The sequence below is a fragment of the Protopterus annectens genome, chromosome 1.part1 (genome assembly GCF_019279795.1).
Source record: "Protopterus annectens isolate FY-2018-M chromosome 1.part1, PAN1.0, whole genome shotgun sequence".
NCBI lineage: Eukaryota > Metazoa > Chordata > Ceratodontiformes > Protopteridae > Protopterus > Protopterus annectens.
Genome location: NC_056726.1, coordinates 1,424,230,068 through 1,424,252,057, shown reverse-complemented (window position 1 = coordinate 1,424,252,057; position 21,990 = coordinate 1,424,230,068). Strand labels below are relative to the sequence as shown.

Sequence of the window (21,990 nt, the reverse complement as noted above, 5' to 3'; positions counted from 1 at the left end):
ATATTTTGGTTATCTGTTCTTCAGTTTGCGTTTGAAAGTTGGTATCCCACAATTCCATTGGATTGGTTGAGGTTATGTAATTATGTATGCAAATTAGATGTTAATCAGCGTACAGATTTGTACCTATTTTTCATGGGCGTTGTCCAGATTTTTGATGTTTCCATGTTGAGAGGTATGAATACAAGTAAAACACAGTGTAAAGAAAACAAATCACAGTATACAAAATAGAAAAAGGCAATAAAGTATTACAGAATACAACAAATAAAAAGCAAACTAACCTTTCCCTCACAGCAAACTGTAACATTAACACAGCCCTACATTTCTGATTTTGGGTTTTGTTGTCAGTCCATTTAGATTGGATGATAAAAACCTTTTCACTACTACTTTGACCTGGAATTACATAGTGTAGTAATTGTAGCATATGGTCCAGCATGTAGGTCATGAAGTGTTCAGAGTAATGTTTACTTCAAACCCCTGCCAAAACCTAAAGAATTTTGTAATGATAAAGGATAACAAACTATGTACCCAGAAAAGTTTTGACTAAAAGGTGGGCCTGAGCTCATAATGTAGAACTGTGTTGTAATTCCCCCAGCAAATTCAATATTCCAAAAGCAGATCTAGCAGAAGTGCTGTGGAAGGTCAGAGGGCAGTGAAGCTTACTCTCACCTCCCTCTCAAAGGTAACATCTCATTCTTCAGGTGAATGGCCTACACAAAAAATAATAAAAAAAAAGAAAACTGCACCAACGGATATGTCAAATTATATTTCCATTGTGTTTATGAACATAGTCTTCTAACTGGTTTCCCATCGTTATCAAAGACTTTAAACTGATGAGCTGAGTTCTGTTATATGGCAGCTTGGTGGCGCAGTAACTGAGATCTTAACTTTGAAGTTCAGTCCTGACATCTGATCACAGACTTATAAATAATAATACAGTCTGTCCATTCTCTCTCTTTGTATCTTCACATGTTTTCTCCATGTATTCCAAGATTTCATCCCCACATTCCAGAATATGCTGATTGATTGCCTGGTCTAAATTGTCTATATATATATTATATTTACTATTTCCCTTGTGGGCTAGGTCATTGCTGAAAATGATTGGTGGACCAGTCACTTGCCAAAATAGCAAAAATCAATCAATTAAAATAAAAAAAATGACAATAAACTTGACATCATGATCAACAGCAGAATGTGACTGAATTTTTTCCATGGAAAATGTATTTGGTAAAAACTTTAATTTATACTAAATTTTCATACTATGCCTCAAAAACACACACACATACATAACCTCTGAAAGACTTTTATGACAGTTTTAGAAAAACTGGATTATATCTATTATAAATCAATATTTCTTTCTGACCACTAGAGGACATCAAACTTCACTGAAAGTGTGTGCATATTCTCCACAAAACTGTTAAACCAGTACTTTGTGATACTTAACAAGCAAACAAAGAAACAAAAGCTTTTAATTCAAATGTGACCCTGAAGTCTAAGGCTCTTTTTAAAGTTTAACTCTAGTAATTATCTCTTAGATTTAATTCATATTGTTTATCATCACTTCTTTAGTTATTTTGCAGTCTTTCAAAGAAAGTAAGGCATACGTCTCTACCTCTTGGTGAAAGAAATCTGGAGAAAGCCTAAAATGCTTTGTTTTACTGTCTTAACCACCGGATGGAGAGTAGTAAGCCCCACCTAAACCCCACCCAACATCAACAACCAACACACAACACCAGGTGATGTTTTACTAATTTCATGAATAAACATCCTGATGTTTTACTCGTCCATATGAATATTTATCCAGGGTTGTCGTCAACATGCAGGCAGCAGGTACTGGATTGTTAGTGTTCTGAAGAGAGACAGGCCACAGTAGTTATGTTTTCGGCTGCTTCTTCATGAACCCACATTGTAAAGCAAAGAGGGTTAGCCAGTCCAGTGTTATGTGGGGATGCCGCATGTCATGAATTTTTCCTGTTTACTAGCAAATTAGGTTTTGTTGAGTGCATTGAGTAATTCTGAGTTCCTAAAAATTAGGAAGTATATGTTTTCAAACATGCTTACTGTTTTGTTTTGATTTCCTGGTTTTAGTTTTAACACAAATGAAAGCTTTTAAGATAATCACAAATGAAAAATACAAAATAATCTACCAATAAAGAGCTTTTGCAAATGCAGTTCATGCAGAGTGACTGTTCCATTTCAGTGCAATGACACCACTAATGGCTTCTAAGCAGGTCCATGAAATCAAGCAGCTGCCAAGTCAATGCATCAAAAAGAACAGTCACGCACTCTCATAAAAAAAAAAAGGCAACACATTGGGATGCTTGGCAAAACACCTGCTACTTCATACTGCAGTTCTGCAATAAACATCCAAACAAAAGGGGGAAGTAGAAAGTCAGTAAGGAATGCCTTACATTAATATAGTGACATGCACACTAGATCACTAGACAGAACAAGGCACAACAAGAAACAAGTATTTACATCTCATTAAATATATAAATGAGGACCACATTGTAAAAATGTTTAATATACATAACAAGAAAAATAAATCACTTGCACTACAGGCAAGACATATGTAAGCTTCAACTATATAGCATTCATGTAAGCCAGATATGTAATTTATAGGGAATATAGGAATACTACTGGTTTTAAGCAATATGACCAATATAATAAGCAAAATGTTAACACCGGCAAAAGAAAGAAATTATTCACTGACAATTATAGCAGTCACATACACATTGGTTTTAATATGTTCCATTACAACAATAGCTCATCAGAAAACCATATGTTTACAGACAGTATGTGTAGGATAGCTGCACATTTTGTCAGAAGAGATTACACAAACTTTGTAAACGCTAAACAGTTTATGAAAATTATTTATTTTACATTTGTTTACTGGGAAGGTCCGACTGGGCTAGTAGCCTGTTTTGAGCGGAGGACTGGGGAGAAAAGCTCCATAGAGTAGAAGATACAAAGAGAAGACATATATCAGTACAGCATGTTAAAATATGGATACAATTATACCATCTAACATTAGTACTCAAAATGAAGTATATTACAACCAAGACATTAAGAAATGATTGCATGCTGGAATATACATACAGAATCTAATTTAAAACATTTTTTTAGATGCAACTGAATGGTGTAAGGGATCCTATAGCTAGGAGATTGGAGGAGGAGCTATACTAGGACAAGCTGGGGTGGAGGGAGATCGGTTCATCCACAAAACTCCAAAATAAAGCCTTGGATACCACAATTTAAAACTAAACACGTGGATAATTGTGCCACCTTGGACCTCCATCTGGTGTCTTGCATTCAACATTACTAAAACATTAACATCAGAACAATGTATGAAGAAGGTGACAGGCTGAGCATCTGCATCCAAGTACGTTTCAAGTGTATCTCATTATGAGGAACCTACCTCGTTTGGGGTCTTAAAAAGTTCATGTTCCTCAGAGTTCCACATTGAAAGGGTCTGTCACACATTCAGTGTTAGGAATTTTTTAACTGATATCCATGGTAAATAGAAAGAATCTTATTAATTCATTAAAAGATCTTTTTTTAAAAGTAAAACCAGCATATTTTAACCAAACTATGACCTTCCTAGTTGAAGTTGCTAGTAAGCTGTTAGTATGTGTTCCACATTTTGTCCATTTGTTCCATAAGTTTATAGGTTCATAGGTTGGTACTAGGCTATCAGCCCTAGGGCCTATACAAGCCTAGCTATAACAATTCCCTGGATATTTCTTCCCACAATATTTACTTCTCTGGACCCTTGTCTAGCAATGCAACTGATGTGATCCCCGGGGTGAATTTCCTATCTCCCATCCAATCATCAAGGTTCCTTTTGAAGAGGGCCAAGGAAGTACTCTGCTTGACATGTATGGCCAGTCTATTCAAGAGTATGGGGAGTCTCTGCATCAGGAACCTATCCCTCCAGCATGTTTTGTCCATTGTGATGACAAGGTTTAGATCCCTGGAGTGTGTGACTCTGAGGGACTGGGATTTCTTTAAGTGGAGCATGTCCAACAGCTCAGGATTTGACATGGCCTTGTATGTTAAGCAGAGATCACCTCTGAGTAGACAATATGCCATAGAGTATAGCTGGAGTTTTTTTAGATGGTCAGCATAGGCCATCTGCTTTAGGCCTGTGATTCTTTTAGTGAGGTATTTCTGTGGCCTTTCCAGCTGTTGTATATGTCTTGTGAAGTACATACCAAATGGGGCATTGTACTGTATAATGGGTCTAATGAGGGATGAGTACAGTGAGACAATGACCTCCTTTTTTCTGGATGAAAAGTCCTTAGTGATGAGGTGTGCCACATAGAAGGATTTCCTGACTGTTGTGGTGATGTGGTTATCAAAGGTGAGACCACTATCCACCTGTGTCCCTAAGTCTCTCATCATACTTTCGGTGTTTAGTGTACTGCCACCTATGTGGTAATTCATGGTACATGTTTTTTCCCAAAGGGGATAACTATACATTTCTTGGCATTAAGCTTGAGCCCATGACTCTGGCACCAAACATCTGTTTCTGTAAGGCCCTTTTGTAGAATATCCACATAATTTGGGGATTCAGTAATAGCTCCCAGTTTGCACTCATCTGCGAACTTTGTTAGCCAAAGACCCTTAGTGTTGGTCTGTACTTCAGAGAAGTAGATGGCAAACAAGAGCGGTCCCAGGAGTGAACCCAGAGGTACTCCACTTGTCACTTGTCTGGAGCTGGATTTGGAGTCGGCTACATTTACAGTCTGGGTTCTGTCCATAAGCCAGTTGGCAACCCATTGAGTGACATAGGGATTTATGCCCAGTGTAGTAAGTTTATCTATGATTTCAGAGTCAGGGATGGTGTCAAAGGTCTTGGCGAGGTCCAGATAGGCTGTGTGGACTGCCTTACCCTCGTCCACAGCTCTGGAGACTGATTCGAAGAAGTCAGTCAGGTTCAGGAGACAGGATTGGCCCTTCACAGACCCAAACTGGGTGGGGTCCAGTGTTATGAGGGCTGGTGTTCCTCATTTTGGAGATGTCAGGTTGAAAGCTATACAAGTCACACATCAGCATTTTATTCAGTTTTGCATTCAAGGCTATTTATTTCACATGCCTGATCTAAGACATAATACTCTAGCTCACAAATATGACTTTTTTCCCTTCACTTTTGCAGGAGGGCAAGCCCCCCTGCCCCCTCCCCTCCACTGTGTATATACATATAAATATACCAACTCCCAGATCGCTCTGCTTTGCGGAAGATGGTAAACTACGATTAGACAATGAATACCCATGATGTCACAGGCAAACCTACATGACATGTCAGTCATGCATCATTTGCATGATGCTACATCACAGCCATTAGGCATGTCACTCAATCAATCTGGCTATGCTCCTTCCAGCACGAAACGGCTGGTGGGTTAACAATATAAAACAAAGCTGGCTAAAATAATGGTAGGGGAGAAAAAAGCTCAAAAATCTGGAAAGATTTAAAATATTGATGTTATAAACTTACAAATTTGCTAGAATAAGAATATTTGTGTTAATATGTATTTTCCGAAGAATATGAAGGGTAAAAATCAATTGTATGTCATTATTTAAACCAAGAAACAAGAAAACAAGGTGTGTGTGCATGTGCAGTTAATATCCACCACAAATAACCAAAAACAACTCACAAAGTCCTCCCTCGGTGCAAGTACGTCTGTAGTCGGCTCCAAAATGAACATGACATTTAAATGACCAATGCTGCCAGCATGAAAATGATTTTAATATAACAAACAAAAGTAAGATACATAGATTAAGTGATTTTGTCTTTATTTAGCTGTGTAAAGTACTTCATCAAAACCAGTTACCCAAGATACAACTTGTCTTATATACATATAGGTGTAATTGTTTATTGGTCCATACCAATTTAGTTTAATTACATTCTTTTAAAGACCATTCATATTGAAAACCTTTCATTTGAAAATATTAAATTGTCATGCTGTATCCATTATATGTGGTGTTCCCCAGGGGTTGGTTATTGCTGCTCTGCTGTTTTGGCTGTTTATGAGTGGCTGTCCAACATCTACACAAATATGATTGGATAAATATGGAAACAATTTAAAGGTTAGAGGTATAATAACTAAAACAGTAGATCATCACTGTTTCCAAAAGTATCTGAATAAGCTAATCTCATGGGTACAGCAAAAAGGTATGAAACTTAACAACAATAAATGCTCTGTTGTGCACTTGGTGTTAATTACAATTGTTATCCATATAATTATATCCATTTTTGTTTAAACAATAAATGATTTAGATTTAATAGTTGATTCATCTCTTGTTTTTGATTCTCATGTGAATTGTGTGGTTAGAAAATGTTAGGGTCTAATAACAGATATTTTAGGACCCTTCACCTCTAGGGATAAGGTTGCTATGATTAAGTTATTTTCTGACAGTATTCACCCCATGAGAGAATATTGTTGATGTGTGTGTGTGTGTGCATGCGTGTGTGCGTGCGTGTGTGTGTGTGTGCGTGTGTGTGTGTGTGTGTGTGTGTGTGTGTGTGTGTGTGTGTGTGTGTGTGTGTGTGTGTGTGTGTTGGGGATTCTACTGCTGGCTAAACTTGAACAGGTACAAATAATATTTCCCAAACAGGATCACAGGATTATAGGATACTAGGCTAATGGCCATGGGGCCCTTACAAGCCTAGCCAAGAATTTATCCTCAGAAAGAAACCTCAGTCAGCATTTGCAACCTCTGTCAATGAGGGACACAGGTGGAACCCCTGGGACAAATTTGTGGCTTCCCATCCATTCATCAAGGTTGCTCTTGAAGAGGGTCAGCAAGCTGCTCTGTTTGACATGTATGGGAAGTCTATTCCAGAGATGGGGCAGCCTCTGGGAGACAAACCTGTCTCTCCAGCAGGTTTTGTTGATGTCACATATTAGATTCAGGCATTTTGGTGGGTAATGTGTGAGGAGTTAGACTTACAGATACGGAGCATCTCTAGTAGGGCAGGGTCCGAGATTGCCTTGTAGGCAAGACACAGATCACCCCTGAGCAATCTGTACAATACCAAACAGAGTGATAGTAATTTGAGCCTGTCCACATATGATAGTTGTTGGAGGCCACAGATTTTCTTTGTGAGGTATTTCAGTGGCCTTTCCAGTTGGTGCAGATGTTTGGAGAGTACATACCAAACGGGGCATTATACTCAATTATTGGTCTAATGAGGGAGGAGTATAGAGAGGTAATAACCTCTTTTTTTCTGGATGCTAATCCCTTTACTCATGAGATGAACCAAGTAAAAGGCTTTTCTGACCACTGCCGCTACATGATGGTTGAATGTAAGGTTGTTATCAACCTGAGTGCTCAGGTCTCTCACCACAAGTTGCGTGCTTAGGGGGTTGCTGTTGTTGTGGTAATCAGTAGGGGCCATGTTTTTGCTGAATGGTCCTCTTACCTGGATCTACTTGACTCCATTAAGGTACACCTTAACATCCTGATCCTTGGTGACTTCAACTATCCCACCATAGACTGGGTGAATCATTCCTGCATTAATTCACTCACTTAACGATTTCTTGACTTCATCAATCCTAACACACTAGACCAGCTCCTCTAATGCCACAGAAGGGGAGATAACATTCTGGACTTGGTTCTTACCAACATGGATGACCTCTGCACCACTCCCATAGTATGTTCTTCCCTGGTGAGATCAGATCATCAGACTGTCTCATTCGAAGTTTCTATACCACCCCCCCCCCACCTCCCACCATAATCAAGTTAAAAAGTTTCTCAAAAGACGACTACAACCTCCTAAGGGAGGGTATCTGTAGATTCACAACACCACCCCCCTCAGATGATGCAGACAATTATGCTGAACAGTACGCCAATGTAGTATACAAGTGTCTGTACAACTGCATGGACTCAGCCATACCCAACAGAACTAAAACCTGCTCCTCAAGGAAACACAAACCTGTTTGCTTCACATACTCTACCAACAGGCTTTACAACAAAAGGAAGAAACTGTTGTCCAAGGCTAAAAATGCACATATTTCAAACTGAAAAATCTTCTTAGTCTCAACAAACAAATTAGATTACTAGTGAAAGCCTCCAAAGCCAATTATGAATGGAAACTTGCCTCTGAAACAAAGGGAAACCACAAAGCCTTCTTCAGTTACATCAGGAACCTCTATGGCAAAGCACAGGTTTCTTCCGAATTTGTTCCAAAGTCCAAACCCCCAAAAATACCAGTAAAATGTAAATAAAAATGATCGAGGCCCTCCAGGTTCACACTCCTTTATTATGAAACTAAAAATTAAGCGCTTTCATCTCTGCCAATGGAGACTTCATCAGAATAATGAAGTTAATGATCAAAAGCACTTTATATATCCATTTTAAACACGATAGACAACTCATTTGACCAATTCAGACATTGAATGTCACAAAGATGCAACTTCCCAATAGACTATTAAAAAACTCCACCCCCATTTTGTTTAAAAAACATATAATATTTTACCGGTATAAAAAAACTTCTTATTAAAACATTTCCCATAAAAGTTTTTTTGTATCTTATATAAAGGATGTGCACAGCTCCAGACTGGTAGCCCAACATAACACATCAGAGATACTTCAGGTGCAGCTAACACTGGGTAAGGCAGCGATTCAGGTCATCACCTGCTCTAGGTCCCCAACCATGTACAAGACTCACACTCCATGTTCCTAAGCACCCTGGAGAATATTAGGGCCAACCTAACATTCTCATACCGTACAACTTCAACTACCCCTCCATTAACTGGGAATTCTACTCATGTACAAATACAGTTATAGGTTCATAGGTTCATACTAGGCTATCTGCCCTAGGGCATTTATAAGCCTAGCCAGAGTGTGTTTGGCTTTCACCACCCATTTTAAATTAATGTTGCTATGCCCTTTTTCGAGGTTAGTATACTGTGCCTCTGTCTAACTGTAACACAGAAGTGATACCCGGGGTAAACCTATGATCCTCAATCCACTCATCAGGGAGTCTGCCTAACCTGGACTGGGATTTTATTCCAGAGTGAAGGAGCCTCTGGGTTATGAATCTGTCTCTCCAGCATGTCCTATTTATTTCAGTGCTGAGGTTCAAGTCTCTTGAGCGCATAGCTCGATGGGATTTGGATTTTCTGAGGTGCAGCATGTCCATTAATTCTGGATTGGACATGGCTTTATACAACAGGCACAGATCGCCTCTGAGCAGGTGGTATGCCACTGAGTAGAGCTGGAGTTTCTTTAACCAGGCAGCATATGGCATCTGTCTGAGCCCTTTGATCCTCTTGGTGAGGTTCTTTTGGGGTCTTTCCAGTTGCTGCAGGTGTCTGGTAAGGTACATCCCAAAAGGGGAATTGTACTCAATTACGGGCCTGAAGAGGGATGAGTAAAGAGGCACGATGACCTCCCCTGATCTAGATGTGAATCCCTTCATGATTAGGTGGGCTATATAAAATGTTTTTCTAACCACTTTGGCCATGTGGTTATCAAATGAGAGATTGCTATCAACTTGGGTCCCCAGGTCCCTAATTACTTCTTCTGTACTTTATGGATTACCACCTATGTGGTAATTTGTGGGCACTTTGTTTTTGCCAAAGGGGATGACTATACACTTTTTGGCATTTAGCTTGAGGCCATGGCTCTGGCACCAGTTGTCTGTTTCTATGAGGCCCTTTTGGAGGATGCTTGTGTCGACTGGAGAGTTGATTATGGTGCCCAGTTTGCAGTCGTCTGCGAACTTGGTCAGCCACAGTCCTTCCGTGTTGGCCTGTACCTCAGAGAAATATATACCGAACAAGTGAGGTCCCAGGACTGAGCCTTGTGGGATGCCACTTGTAACTGGTTTGGAGTCTGACATGGCTCCAGCAATTCTAACCATGTGGGTTCTGTCCTTGAGCCATTTTGCAACTCATCTAGTGACATAGGGGTTTATATTTAAGCTGGTGAGCTTATCTATAATGCCCGAGTGGGGTATTGTATCGAAGGCTTTTGTGAGGTCCAGGTAGGCTGTGTGGACCACCTTCCCCTCGTCAATGGCCTTGGTGACTGTTTAAAAGAAACTGACCAGGTTTAAAAGGCAGGATCTGCCCTTAACAAAGCCAAACTGGGTAGGATCTGGTGTCTGTAGGTCCCCAATATCTTTATTTATGAGGTCCATGATGATCCTTTCCATAGCTTTGCAGACCAAGCTAGTCAGGCTTATGGAGCGCTAGTTTCCAGGATCCATTGAGGCACCACCTTTGTGGAGAGGGACAACTGTGGCTGTACGCCACTCTTTGGGTACATATCCTGTGGTAAGGCTGAGATTGAACAGTAGTTTTATGTTTGGGTTTAGCTCTTCTTGGAGTTCATGTAGGACGCAGCCCGGGACACTGTCTGGTCCCATTGATGCTGTGTTTTTGCTTTGGAGAGGGTGGCTCTTACCTGAGCATCTGAGATGTCAGGGGGGCAGCACTCTGCTGGGATAGATATTTGCCCTTTTGGGGGGAGAAGTTTGCGCTGAACCTGTCAGCTAGGATGTTGGCAATGTCTGTGGGTTCAGTGTATTTTTTGTCATTTTGGACTAATTCTGAGCATATCTGGGAATTCCCACCCAGGTTCCTAACATAACTAAAGAAAGCCTTGTGATTATCGTTAGTGTCCTGTGCAATTTTTCTCTCGAAGCTGGGCTTAGACGATTTTATGAGTGCCCGTAGTTTTTTGCTAACACTGATCAGAGATGCCTTCCCTTTTTGGGATTTTGCTCTATCATGTAGTAGCTTCCTCTTTCTATTGTATAGTTTGTTTATGGCTGGGTGCACCAGACAGGACGTCTGCCTTTGGAGGATTGGGTCTTGGTTTTATTTGGGATTGCATGATCCATGCATTCCTGAAGGTGTTCATACAATGCATTTATAAAGGATTCTGCGGTCTGGGCTGTATTTTCCACAGGCCCGGGGACTTTGAAGGATTCCACCTCAGTTTTGAGGAGTGTGAAATTTGCTTTAGAGAAGTTTTTCACTGTGGTTTTCTGGGCAGGGGGTGGGGTCGGGATGTGAATATCCAGTGAGATTAGTTTATGGTCTGATCTTACCAGTGAGGGATACACTTCTGGTCTGGAGCATAGAGTCCCCATGTTGGTGATGATCAGGCCCAGTATGTTTTCCCCTCTTGTGGGAGTGGTAACAAGTTGTTCCATAGCATTTTAGTTTATAAATTCTAGGAACCTTTGAGCTAGGGTGTTGGAGCTAGAGTAATGCTCCGAGTCTATGTTTGGGTAGTTGAAGTTGCCCAATATAATGGTGTTTGAAGAGACCTTCATATTTTCCAGTGTCCTCAGGAAGGCCGAGTGGGGTTCTTGGGTTTGGGAGGGTGGTATGTAGCAGGCTATAAACTGGAAGGCAGTTTTACCCACTGTTAGTTGCACATGGATAGTCTATGATGCATCATGCTGTGCCACCAACCTGGAGGTGTGAGTATCTTTAACGAATATTGATACTCCCCCCTCCTTTTCTGGTTCAGTCCAAGTTTTGGGGCTGAAAAGCATCATATGAGGTATAACCTAGTAGTGCTGGGGTGCTCTCGGGAGCCTTGAACCAGGTTTCTGTTACTGCACAGATATCGATGTTCTCCATGCTAAGGAGAGTTTCGAGTGCGTGCATCTTGAGGTTTAGACTTCTGGCATTGAGTAGCATTACTCTTAGTTTCTTATCCCTTGTGATACCTATGGAGGTGGGTTTGTCTTTTGTGCCTTGCCTAAAAAAGGCACTATGGGGGTAGCAAGAGCCTTTGCCAATATCCGAAAGCCCAGGGCTGACAGGTGCAAGCCGTCCCTAGCGAAGGATCGTGGCTTGTCGAGCATGTCATCCCAGGCTGATAGGCATCGGATCCCCTTTGAATGACACTAATACTTAAGCCAATTGTTGAAATTAATCATCTTGTCTTCATATTTTGGCATCATTCTTGGTGAGGGTAAGATGCTACTCAAGGTCAGGGTCATACCAGCCTGGGCTACTTGCTCAGAGAGCTCATCTATGTCTCTTTTCATGAAGTCCAGGGAGGTACATCTCAGGTCATTCACACCAGCATGGACAATGACGGAGTCATATTTGTACTTGCCTTGGAGTGACCTGAGTGCTTGTGTTATTTGGCGGATCCTAGCGCCCGACAGGCAGCTCACCGTGACCTTCTCCTTTTTTAGCCTGGTGTGCGGGACGTCAGTGAGCCTGACGATAAAGTCACCTATTACAAGTGTATCAGGTGTGTTGTTTAGCCCTAAGGGCTGTGACTGTTCGGCACACTGGCTTTGTGAGCTATGTGTTGCACGTGTTTTGTTTTGGGGTAGCAGTTGCTTGGGTGTCTGCTTTGGAGGTCTCTGCTGCTTAGGCAGATTTTTATTTAGAGCCTCCGAGTATGTTTTTGTGTGTTTATGTGTTTGGTTTGCTGTCGTGGTAGGTCTATGTGAGACTGGAATTGTAGTGAGTGTGGTTTCCTTCTCCTCCTGACTGGTTACGCCAGTACTGAGTTGAGAGAGCTTAGCCTCCAGTTTGGCTATATGGTTGCATCTCTCTCATGTGTTAGAATTTGTTGGGAGGAGGAGAGGGTTGTCTGTGTACATGAGGCAGTTGTAGCATTGCCTCAAGATTCCCAGATTCACCAGCTGGACTGGAGAGGAGATTGACAACTGACCTTTGGACATGCTAGAATAGTATTGGGAATTCCTTTATAATTGAAAAAAAGGGCCAATGGGGAACAAGATACTCAAGGGGAGTTTGTGAGGGTGTAGTGGTTTTAATTTTTTAGTGCTGACTTATATAATTGCTTTAGTGAGCAAGTGCCGGGTAACTTAAACACAATGTGTTACAGGTAACTTAAATGCAAACACGACAAACAGTAACTTTCTTTCAAGTGAAACAAGGAAATAAGTACAGTAAGCAATGCAGATATCACTAGGGATCCACAGAAGCGCTGAAAAGCCGCGTTTTAGGTGGAATTAGCATTTTAGGGAAATAACAAGCAAACAAGCATACAAACAAAGCTAGATTCAGCAGGCCTGGGTCTAGTCTATGCTACAGCAAACAAGGTGTACCAATTTCAGTAAGAAACAATTCAAATATGCAGGTAATATAAGCCTTTAACCAGAAATTCCCAGCTCAGAAGGGCAGAGTCCAGCCTTTCCTCCCACAAGAGTGCAGACCACGAACCTTCTTAATGTAAAATAACTGGCCTGAAGCCCAAGTGCTTAAACCAGAACTAATACACTTTTAGAATAACAGACACTGAGCCCTCAATCAGCAGTTCCCAACTTAGAAGGATGTAAGCTACCTGTCCTGCCACCACAGTGCAGGCCACAAACCTTCCTAATGTAAAACAACTGGTCTGAGCCCAAGTGCTTAATCCAAAAGACTTAGAATGATAGCTACACTTTAATCAAGTTACTACCAAGCAGTAATAAATACAATTGAGTACTTTAAAGAATGCCTGGATTAGTGCTCAAGTTATACAAACAAAGCTAGATTCAGCAGGCCTGGATCTAGTCTATGCTACAGCAAACAAGTTGTACCAATTTCAGTAAGAAACAGTTCAAATATGCAGGCACTATAAGCCTTTAACCAGAAATTCCCAGCTCAGAAGGGCAGAGTCCAGCCTCTCCTCCCACAAGAGTGCAGACCATGAACCCTCTTAATGTAAAATAACTGGCCTGAAGCCCAAGTGTTTAAACCAGAATTAATACACTTTCAGAATAACAAACACTGAGCCCTCAATCAGCAGTTCCCAACTCAGAAGGATGTAAGCTACCTGTCCTGCCACTACAGTGCAGAACACAAACCTTCTTAATGTAAAACAACTGGTCTGAAGCCCAAGTGCTTAAACTAAAAGGCTTAGAGTGAGTTACACCAAGCAGTAATAAATACAATTGAGTACTTTTAAGATGACGCAAAAGCAAAATAAAGTAGGAAGAAACATAAATACAGTAAAAGCAAATACATTTTTTTTTTTGAGTGAGCAAATGAGATGGGCCCAGGAGGAGTATCCAAGTGCAAATTTACAAGAGGGATGGGCAGTTTCAAAGCCACCAAGATCAACACCAAGACAAAAATAGGGAGGGTGGGCGGGAACCTACTGAAAAACAGAGTCACAGCTTCCAGCTAGATATTCCTCAATGCAACACAAACAAATTACTTTAAATCATGTATTATTTGATAAAAGTGCAGATAAAAGTTACTTAGCTTCACTTATGTGTTCAATTGATAGCATACAGGTCTTAGCCAGCCAAAGCTCACAGTTTTTGGCCTACGTTTCCTGGAAATCATTAATTCCAGTGCCCTGGACCAGCTCATTCTTACCCCTGCTAGAGGTAGCAACATCCTCGACCTGGTTATTAATAACATTGGGCGACTGTTGCTCTACACTAATAGTCAAATCCTCCCTGGTTAGATCCAACCACAAACTAATCACCTTGGAAATCCACATACCCCCCCCCCCCGCAAAGGTAACCACCATGAAAAGGTTCTCCAAAGCTAACTTTCGGCTCCTAAAAACAGAGGTGGCTAATGACCACCAAATCATACACCAATGCACTGTATGAACACATATACAAATGCATGGATCTTGCCATACCCAATAGAACCAAGATGCTCTCCTCTTAAAAAAGGAAGCCAATTTGGTGGTCCCCTGCTATAAACAAAATCTACAACAGAAGGAGGAAACTGATGCGAAATAAGGTGAAATTCCAATACAGGAAAAACTCCCTTATCAGCCTCAACAAAAAGTTGAGATCCCTCATCAAATCCTCTAAAGCTAGAGGCCTCTCCAGTTGTTGCAGGTGTTTAGTGAGGTACATGCCAATGAGGCACTGTACTCAATGATTGGCCTAATGAGGAAAGAGTAGAGGGAGACAATGATGTCTTTCTTCCTGGATGCAAAACCCTTAGCAATGAGATGTGCCACATAGAAGGACTTTCTGACCACAGTGGCAATGTGGTGATCAAAAAAGAGGCTGCTGTCAACCTGTGTTCCCAGATCTCTTATAATGCCTTCTGTGTCCAGCAGACTACCATCAATGTGGCAATTCATGGGAACTGGGTATTTCACAAAGGGGATGACAACACATTTTTTGGCATTGAGCTTTAGGCCATGGTTCTGACACCAGTCGTTGGTCTCAGTGAGGCCTTTCTGTAGGATGTCAACATCACTTGGGGAGTTAATAATAGCTCCCAGAGTCTCTTCTTGTTGGCCTGGACTTCAGAGAAGTAGATAACAAACAGGAGAGGACCCAAGACCAAACTCTGTGGGACTCGTGAATGGTTGGCAGACTGACTTGGAATCAGCTACTTTCACACCGTGAGTTCTATCTGTGAGCCAGTTTGCAACTCACCTAGTGGTATAGTGGTTGATGCCTAGCTTAGTGAGTTTTTCTATCATTCCTGAGTGTGGAATGTTATCAAAGGCCTTGGCCAGATCAAGGTAGGCTGTATGAACTACAGCAATTGCTTAGGTAATATATTTTACATTGCGCCATCTGATCAACCGGGGCATTTTTTCAATGTTTGCATAACTGTGGAGGAAGGGATTTTATATATCAAGAGGTGCACTTTTCTTCATACTTTATGACTTTGGAGTCAGTATATATAAGCTATTAATGGATTTGTGTATACCATTTTGGCTTTGTGGTGTACAGGCTTGCTCCTTTACAAAAGATGTGTTTTGTTCTATACAAGGTTGCTTGAGTTTTTATGATGGAAAGCTTTCATTTGCTATGCAGTCAAATTCAACATTTATCTTGTCTGCTTGGGTTTGAGATTTGTTGTTTTCTTTGAGCCAGGACTGTGCCAGTGTTTCCATGCTTAAATGGGGTAAGCCGAACATCAATATGAACATCAGAGTTTTAATAGTGGGAAAATAATCCCATATTGTCAAGTATCCTATGGCTTCTCTAATATAATAATATATAATTTAATTTACATGTAACATTATTAACTTCTTAATTACACCTTTTTTATATTAAGTAATTCTCTTTTGGAGCTTTCATTACTAGGCTTTCCATGAATAAGTTATTGGCCATAAGAGTCATCTCATTTCATTAAGCTTAGCAGTGAAACAAACAAAATGTTAACCAGTTTTGTAGTGAATGACATTGATCTTTTTTTTAATACTTTTGGTCATTTCAGCTATCAACATCTAGCCCCTTCCTCTCTCTCTCTTTCTATACCAAATCATTCATACCCCTACTGCGGCTATGAACATCTAGACCCTTCCTCTCTCTCTCTTTCTATACCAAATCATTCATACTCCTACTGCGGCTATGAACATGTAGCCCCTTCCTCTCTCTCTCTTTCTATACCAAATCATTCATACCCCTACTGCAAGTACCAGATGAGAATCAAGTTGAGCAAGTTGATATCTGAGGGAATTTGGAAGGAGTTTTTGTGTGCCCTTTCCAAAGCCCTGACCTTACCTGAAATGAAATATTGCCAGTGCAGAATTTCATCTGTGGACAATGTGCTGGTAACTTCCCCAAACACTATGGGCATGGATACAGCTATTGTTTTTTAACCCAGACTAACTACAAATCCCATCCCTCTTTCTACCATTAAAATAGAAGATTTTACAAAATTCCTTGTATTCCCATCTCCCGATGAGACTCCTCATGCACTGAGTTTCTAAAACAAAATCTGGTCTCATGTCATATTCAGAAGTCTAGCTCTCTCTTGGAACCTGTAAGATTTCTGGAATGTACATCAGCGCTTTTCTTGTATATAATTAACTTCTATTCACTGTAATGATTTTAATTAAGTATAGCTCTTTTCATGTATGCCTTCGGGCCCTTTTATGCAAATAAATTGGCACAATGACTTTTGGTTTAGAGGAGTAGTTTGACTTGACTATATATGAACATTTTTTTTTTATTTTAAAAAGTGTAAGTTTATACTGTGAAATACATAAACTTATATTTAAATGGGAGTTCTTTCAAAAGACACAAAGTATATTTAATTTTAGGACATTAATTTAATAGACTTTATACTTATATTCTCTGAGGAAATATTGTTTAGACTGCATAACGTTAAATATCATTTTATTGGCAAGAGAGTGCAGATCGTTTTGGGTATGATGTCTGCCTTTGTGAGATCACTTATACATACATTCATAATTTCATACTTTTTTTGTCTTTTCTGAATATTTCTCTTTCCTTTTGTTTCAGATCTGCAAATAAATCATCAGTCACATCATGAAGCAGAGACAGATGTTTACTCTCTTCACCATCATCCTTTGTTTTGCAATTACTGAATGCAAAAAGAAGAAATGCAATTATCAGATTCTGAGCTCTGAAATAGAATTTCCAACAAAAGAACTATCAAAGTTTAAAAAGCAAGTTGAACATTTAGTATCTATGCTAGTTCAAAAAATGAGAGACCTTTCCAAAATAGAAGATCCAGAAATTGATGTAAACTTCATAAGAACAGGAAGCTCTTATGAAGGTCTAAAGGTAAAGCCAGACGTTGAATTAGACTTCATGGTTCCTATATATCCAGCAAAGGGTTGTAAGCTTAAATATGCAAGTCAGACTCCAGATCAGCTCTCTGCACCAGGCATGTATGGTTTTATTGATCTGAGTGAAGATGGATTCCAGTGTTGGAATAAGTTGGCTGTTCAAGGCAAAGGATCAAGCCTCAGCAGCACGTTTGTGAAAAATGGACAGCTTTCAGCAAAATCAGTACGGGAATGGTTCCAATCATTGGCGGACAAAGCTGCCAACAATCTTAGATCAACAATAAAAGCCGGCATTAAATTTTCTCAGCAGGGACCAGCACGCACACTGAAGGTCACATTGGAAGATGGTCAGAATATTTCTGTTGATCTTGTTCCAGCAATTCCACTGGACAAAATCTATCTTGTGCCAAAAGAGTACAATGGTGCTACAGGGCAAGCAGTGCGTTACACAGATGTCATTTGGAGGCTGTCCTTTTCTATGCAAGAGAAGTCATTTGTGTCCTCTTTAACATTACCTCCAAACTCTTGCCACTTAAAAGCTCTACAGATTTTGAAATATACTAAAGAGCAATATCGGAAAAAGTCATCTCCTCCGCACTGGGCAACTGTTTTGGAAACTTATCATCTGAAGACATCTTGGTTACATCTGCTTCAGGAGAAAACCTCAGATGCTTGGGAGGCTAGTTTGCTAAGAGACAGAGTACTAGATCTAATTGACTATTTGATTCAGTCTGTAGAGAATGGAGTGCTTCACCACTTCTTCATTGGAAACAAAAAAAACTTTTCAATGTCCCATCCTCAGATGCTTGAAGATGCAGAAATGAATGCCAACTTATTAGATGGAGTAAAGCCATCTACCCTTAAAATGATCCATCAGCAGTTAAAGCAAATCAAGGGTAATATGGACACCATAGTTACTGATTTTGTTGCCTTAAAACACAAAAATTAAGAAGGTTTATGGTTTCTTCAATGTAGCCCAACTAATAAAGTTCTGCTTATTCAAGATCTGGAAGCTAAATGAGCAACTCATGTAAAAAGTATATCTTTTATCCTGAGATTTGAAAACTTCAGATTTAATTACATTAGAGTAAGCATGTGACATCTTAATACAGGAAGTGTGGTAATAAGCATTTCATATAAAAATTGGCCTGACAGCTGCCAGTTTGATCTTCCAGTTATGACTTAATGGGCTTGAATGAAATAGACAAAGGGAATATCCATTGTATGCTGACACAAATGTAACATTTATAATGGTTTTGTACCACTAGACATTAATATTGATTATATACAAAAGTGCGTCTTAAAAATAATTTTGATATTTTGCAAATCTGTTTACAATGACAAAGTAGTTCATGGGTGGAGAAGTGTAAAATACTGTACCATAAAAGCATATTATTTTATATGGATACCAATGAATTTTAGTAAGAAAGTTGCACAAATATATCACAATAAAAGAAATCATAACTATATGATGAGAATAGAAGTAATTGGATCAATTTGGAGGATTAGAACGTGTATATAAGTAAAAGGTGTGTAAGCAAAATATGGTTATTGTGAAATAATCAAATTAAAATGTCCACTCCTGTGGCAGGTTAGTGCTCTGGTTCTGGATAAACAGAATATAATCATAAAACACAGATGAACCCAAGCGTGAGCAGGAACTAGTCACTCAGATATAAAAAAATCCCAGTCACTTTGAAGTAGAAAATCCAATATTTAATCCAAAAATCAACGGGAAAGGACAATCAGATAAGTGCTTTCGCAATGTAGCTTCTTCAGATCTATTACATACTCATTGAATATCACTGTTATATATACTTGTTTCAATTCAGTAATTAAACAGTTAAGTAAACAATTAATTGACTGATCCACAGAATTTAAAGAGATAGAATGTTGAACCAGCAAATGCATGTGCATATCTAGAATGCATTAGTGTAAGCACTTATAATAAAAACAGTAATACAGATAAAAACAAATAAAAACATATAAGACATATATGTACATATACACTGCCATAAATAAATTTATTAAAACAAAATTTATACTAAATAATAAATAGTAAAAATATTTAGTAAAAATGTTATTATTTAATATTCCTTCTTTGTCTCAGTTTCGGTTTAATTGAGGCCCTTTCATTCAGACCACAGCCTTTGTCGGCTTTTAACAATATTATCCATTCTGTTTCCTTTCCCTCTGTGTAAGTTTTTATGTCACCTCCCCTCGGATTAGGAGTTATTACTTCCAATACTTTAAATAAAAACGTATGTTCAGCATTGTGAGTTACAAAATGCTTTGCTAGGGCATTGTGTAATGTACCCTTCTTCATATGATATACATGCTCTCTCATTCGATCCCTAAGCGGGCGGTTGGTCTTGCCCACATAGAATGAGGAGCATGATTGACAGGTAGCTAGATAAATGACATGTGATATCATACAGTTAGTGTCAGCATGTGTATTAAATGTCTTCTGTAAGTCTGGGTGGAAGAAGTGAGTCGTACTGTCAATAAGTGAACAAAAATTACAGTGACCACATGGCTTAGTATGTCCATCATTCTTATCTCTAGAACCAAATATGGGATAGCAAAGCTTTCTTTTTAGATTGTTCTTATTCCTATATAAAAATGTTGGTTCATCCCCAACAATTTGCTTGAGGTCACCATCAACATGTAAAATGTCCCAATATTTACTAATTACTTCTCTAAGCTCTGAATAATCAGAGGAATAATATGTGGAAAATTTGACACATTCTTTACGTTCAATACTTCTGTCACTAATGTTCTTGAACTCTTTTGGTCCAAAATAAGGTTCAGCCCTTGTGGATCGTAATTCATATATGTCATTCAAATGTGAATTAATTTCAGTGTTATTGTAACCCCTAGTCATCAGTCTATCCTTTAGACCCATTAGTTCAGCTTTAAAGCCTTCATCTAGGGGATTCAACCTAGAAGCTCTAATCGCTTGACCTCTCATGATATTTCAAAAACATGAGGTGGATGCATACTAGATCTAAGAAGTAGAGTGTTACTGTAACAGGTCTTCCGATGTACCCCAGTGTTTATAAGGTTATTATCAAGCCTCTCAATATATAAGTCTAAGAATTCAATTATATTAAGTGTTTACTTAACTGTTTAATTACTGAATTGAAACAAGTATATATAACAGTGATATTCAATGAGTATGTAATAGATCTGAAGAAGCTACATTGCGAAAGCGCTTATCTGATTGTCCTTTCCCATTGATTTTTGGATTAAATATTGGATTTTCTACTTCAAAGTGACTGGATTTTTTAAATCTGAGTGACTAGTTCCTGCTCATGCTTGGGTTCATCTGTGTTTTAAAATATGGTTATTGTTTGTTTTGTTTTACATTTGACAACTCTTACATAAGATTATAAAATTAAAGTTTGTGATACTGGCTCAATCACGCTGAAGAGTCCTGATGACTGAAGGAACATGATTGTAGAAGTATTTTCTTCATTTTGTTTAGAATGGGCAAGACAGATGGATGGCTCTCCTCTGAACTGGTACATTTTCTTTCAATATATACACTTGTGAGCTCTCCACATTGACTTCCTTAAGATAACCATTATGGCAGAGAAGCTAACCTTCAGACTAAAGAAAACCCAGTGATTTACACAGTGGCCAGAGCGGGGTACAGTAGTCACTGTCTGCTCTATGGCTGATCCTGAAAAAAAAAACATACAACATAATTAAAAGAAGATTGCCACATAGAAAGAGATCAAGACATATATAGCATTGGCCAGTATAATGTGGTACACTTTACTAAAACAGGCTGTGAAAGGAGGGCAAAGCCTTCTAGGACCATGACAGGAAATGGTGTAGGACAGATTTACTAATGCCTGAGTGTCTATGGGGACAACATCATGTGAGATGATATGCCATTACAAGTAACCAATGACTAGCACCTCTGCACTGTAAACTTATATACAACATGCCACATTTCTGTCAGAAAGAAACATCAGTCCTGCAATGGATGGGTTCTGCACAAACAGATATGCATACACTTGTATGCTGTAGGTATTCCTAGCATGCAGCTGTCCATCTGTCTGATTCCGGGTGTTAATGTGCATCACAGATGTGCAGCTTACACATGGTTCATGTATCTGTATGCTTCAACAGATTCTATGGGAGAAGGTTCAGCAGTGCAGATCTGTTCATCCCGGAGGTCCGCACATCCATAGAGAATGATGAAACTGGCATTTGTGCACATGGCACAGTCTGAGAACACAGAGGCAGCAATGGCAACAATGGGGGACACATGCCACTGTCCCAGAGCTGAGAAGACTATGAAGGCCTAGCACAGCCTTCCTACATTATCTTTAATAAGGATGTCTAATCCTTGAGTCCCAGATGTGGTTCACAGGCAGCACAAACACAGACATCATTTAAGGGGGCACAGAATCTCCGAAATGTAAACAAATGTTACTGGAGAGAAGAGCATTACTATTCGAAGGTTTGTTATTCCATTATAGGGGAATACCTTAGGAATCTACCAATTAATGTAGAGAG

General features: G+C 39.5%; 1 protein-coding gene across 1 annotated transcript in view; it reads left to right on the top strand.

The window, feature by feature from the left end:
* Nucleotides 1–19,123, top strand: part of LOC122813798 (inositol 1,4,5-trisphosphate receptor-interacting protein-like) — a 72,768-nt gene extending 53,645 nt beyond the window's left edge. The window contains exon 2 of the mRNA XM_044086317.1: nt 17,171–19,123. Coding sequence (XP_043942252.1) covers nt 17,198–18,409 — 1,212 coding nt within the window. The 5' untranslated portion in view covers nt 17,171–17,197 and the 3' untranslated portion in view covers nt 18,410–19,123. The remainder of the gene's footprint in view (nt 1–17,170) is intronic.
* The last annotated feature ends 2,867 nt before the right edge of the window (nt 19,124–21,990 follow it).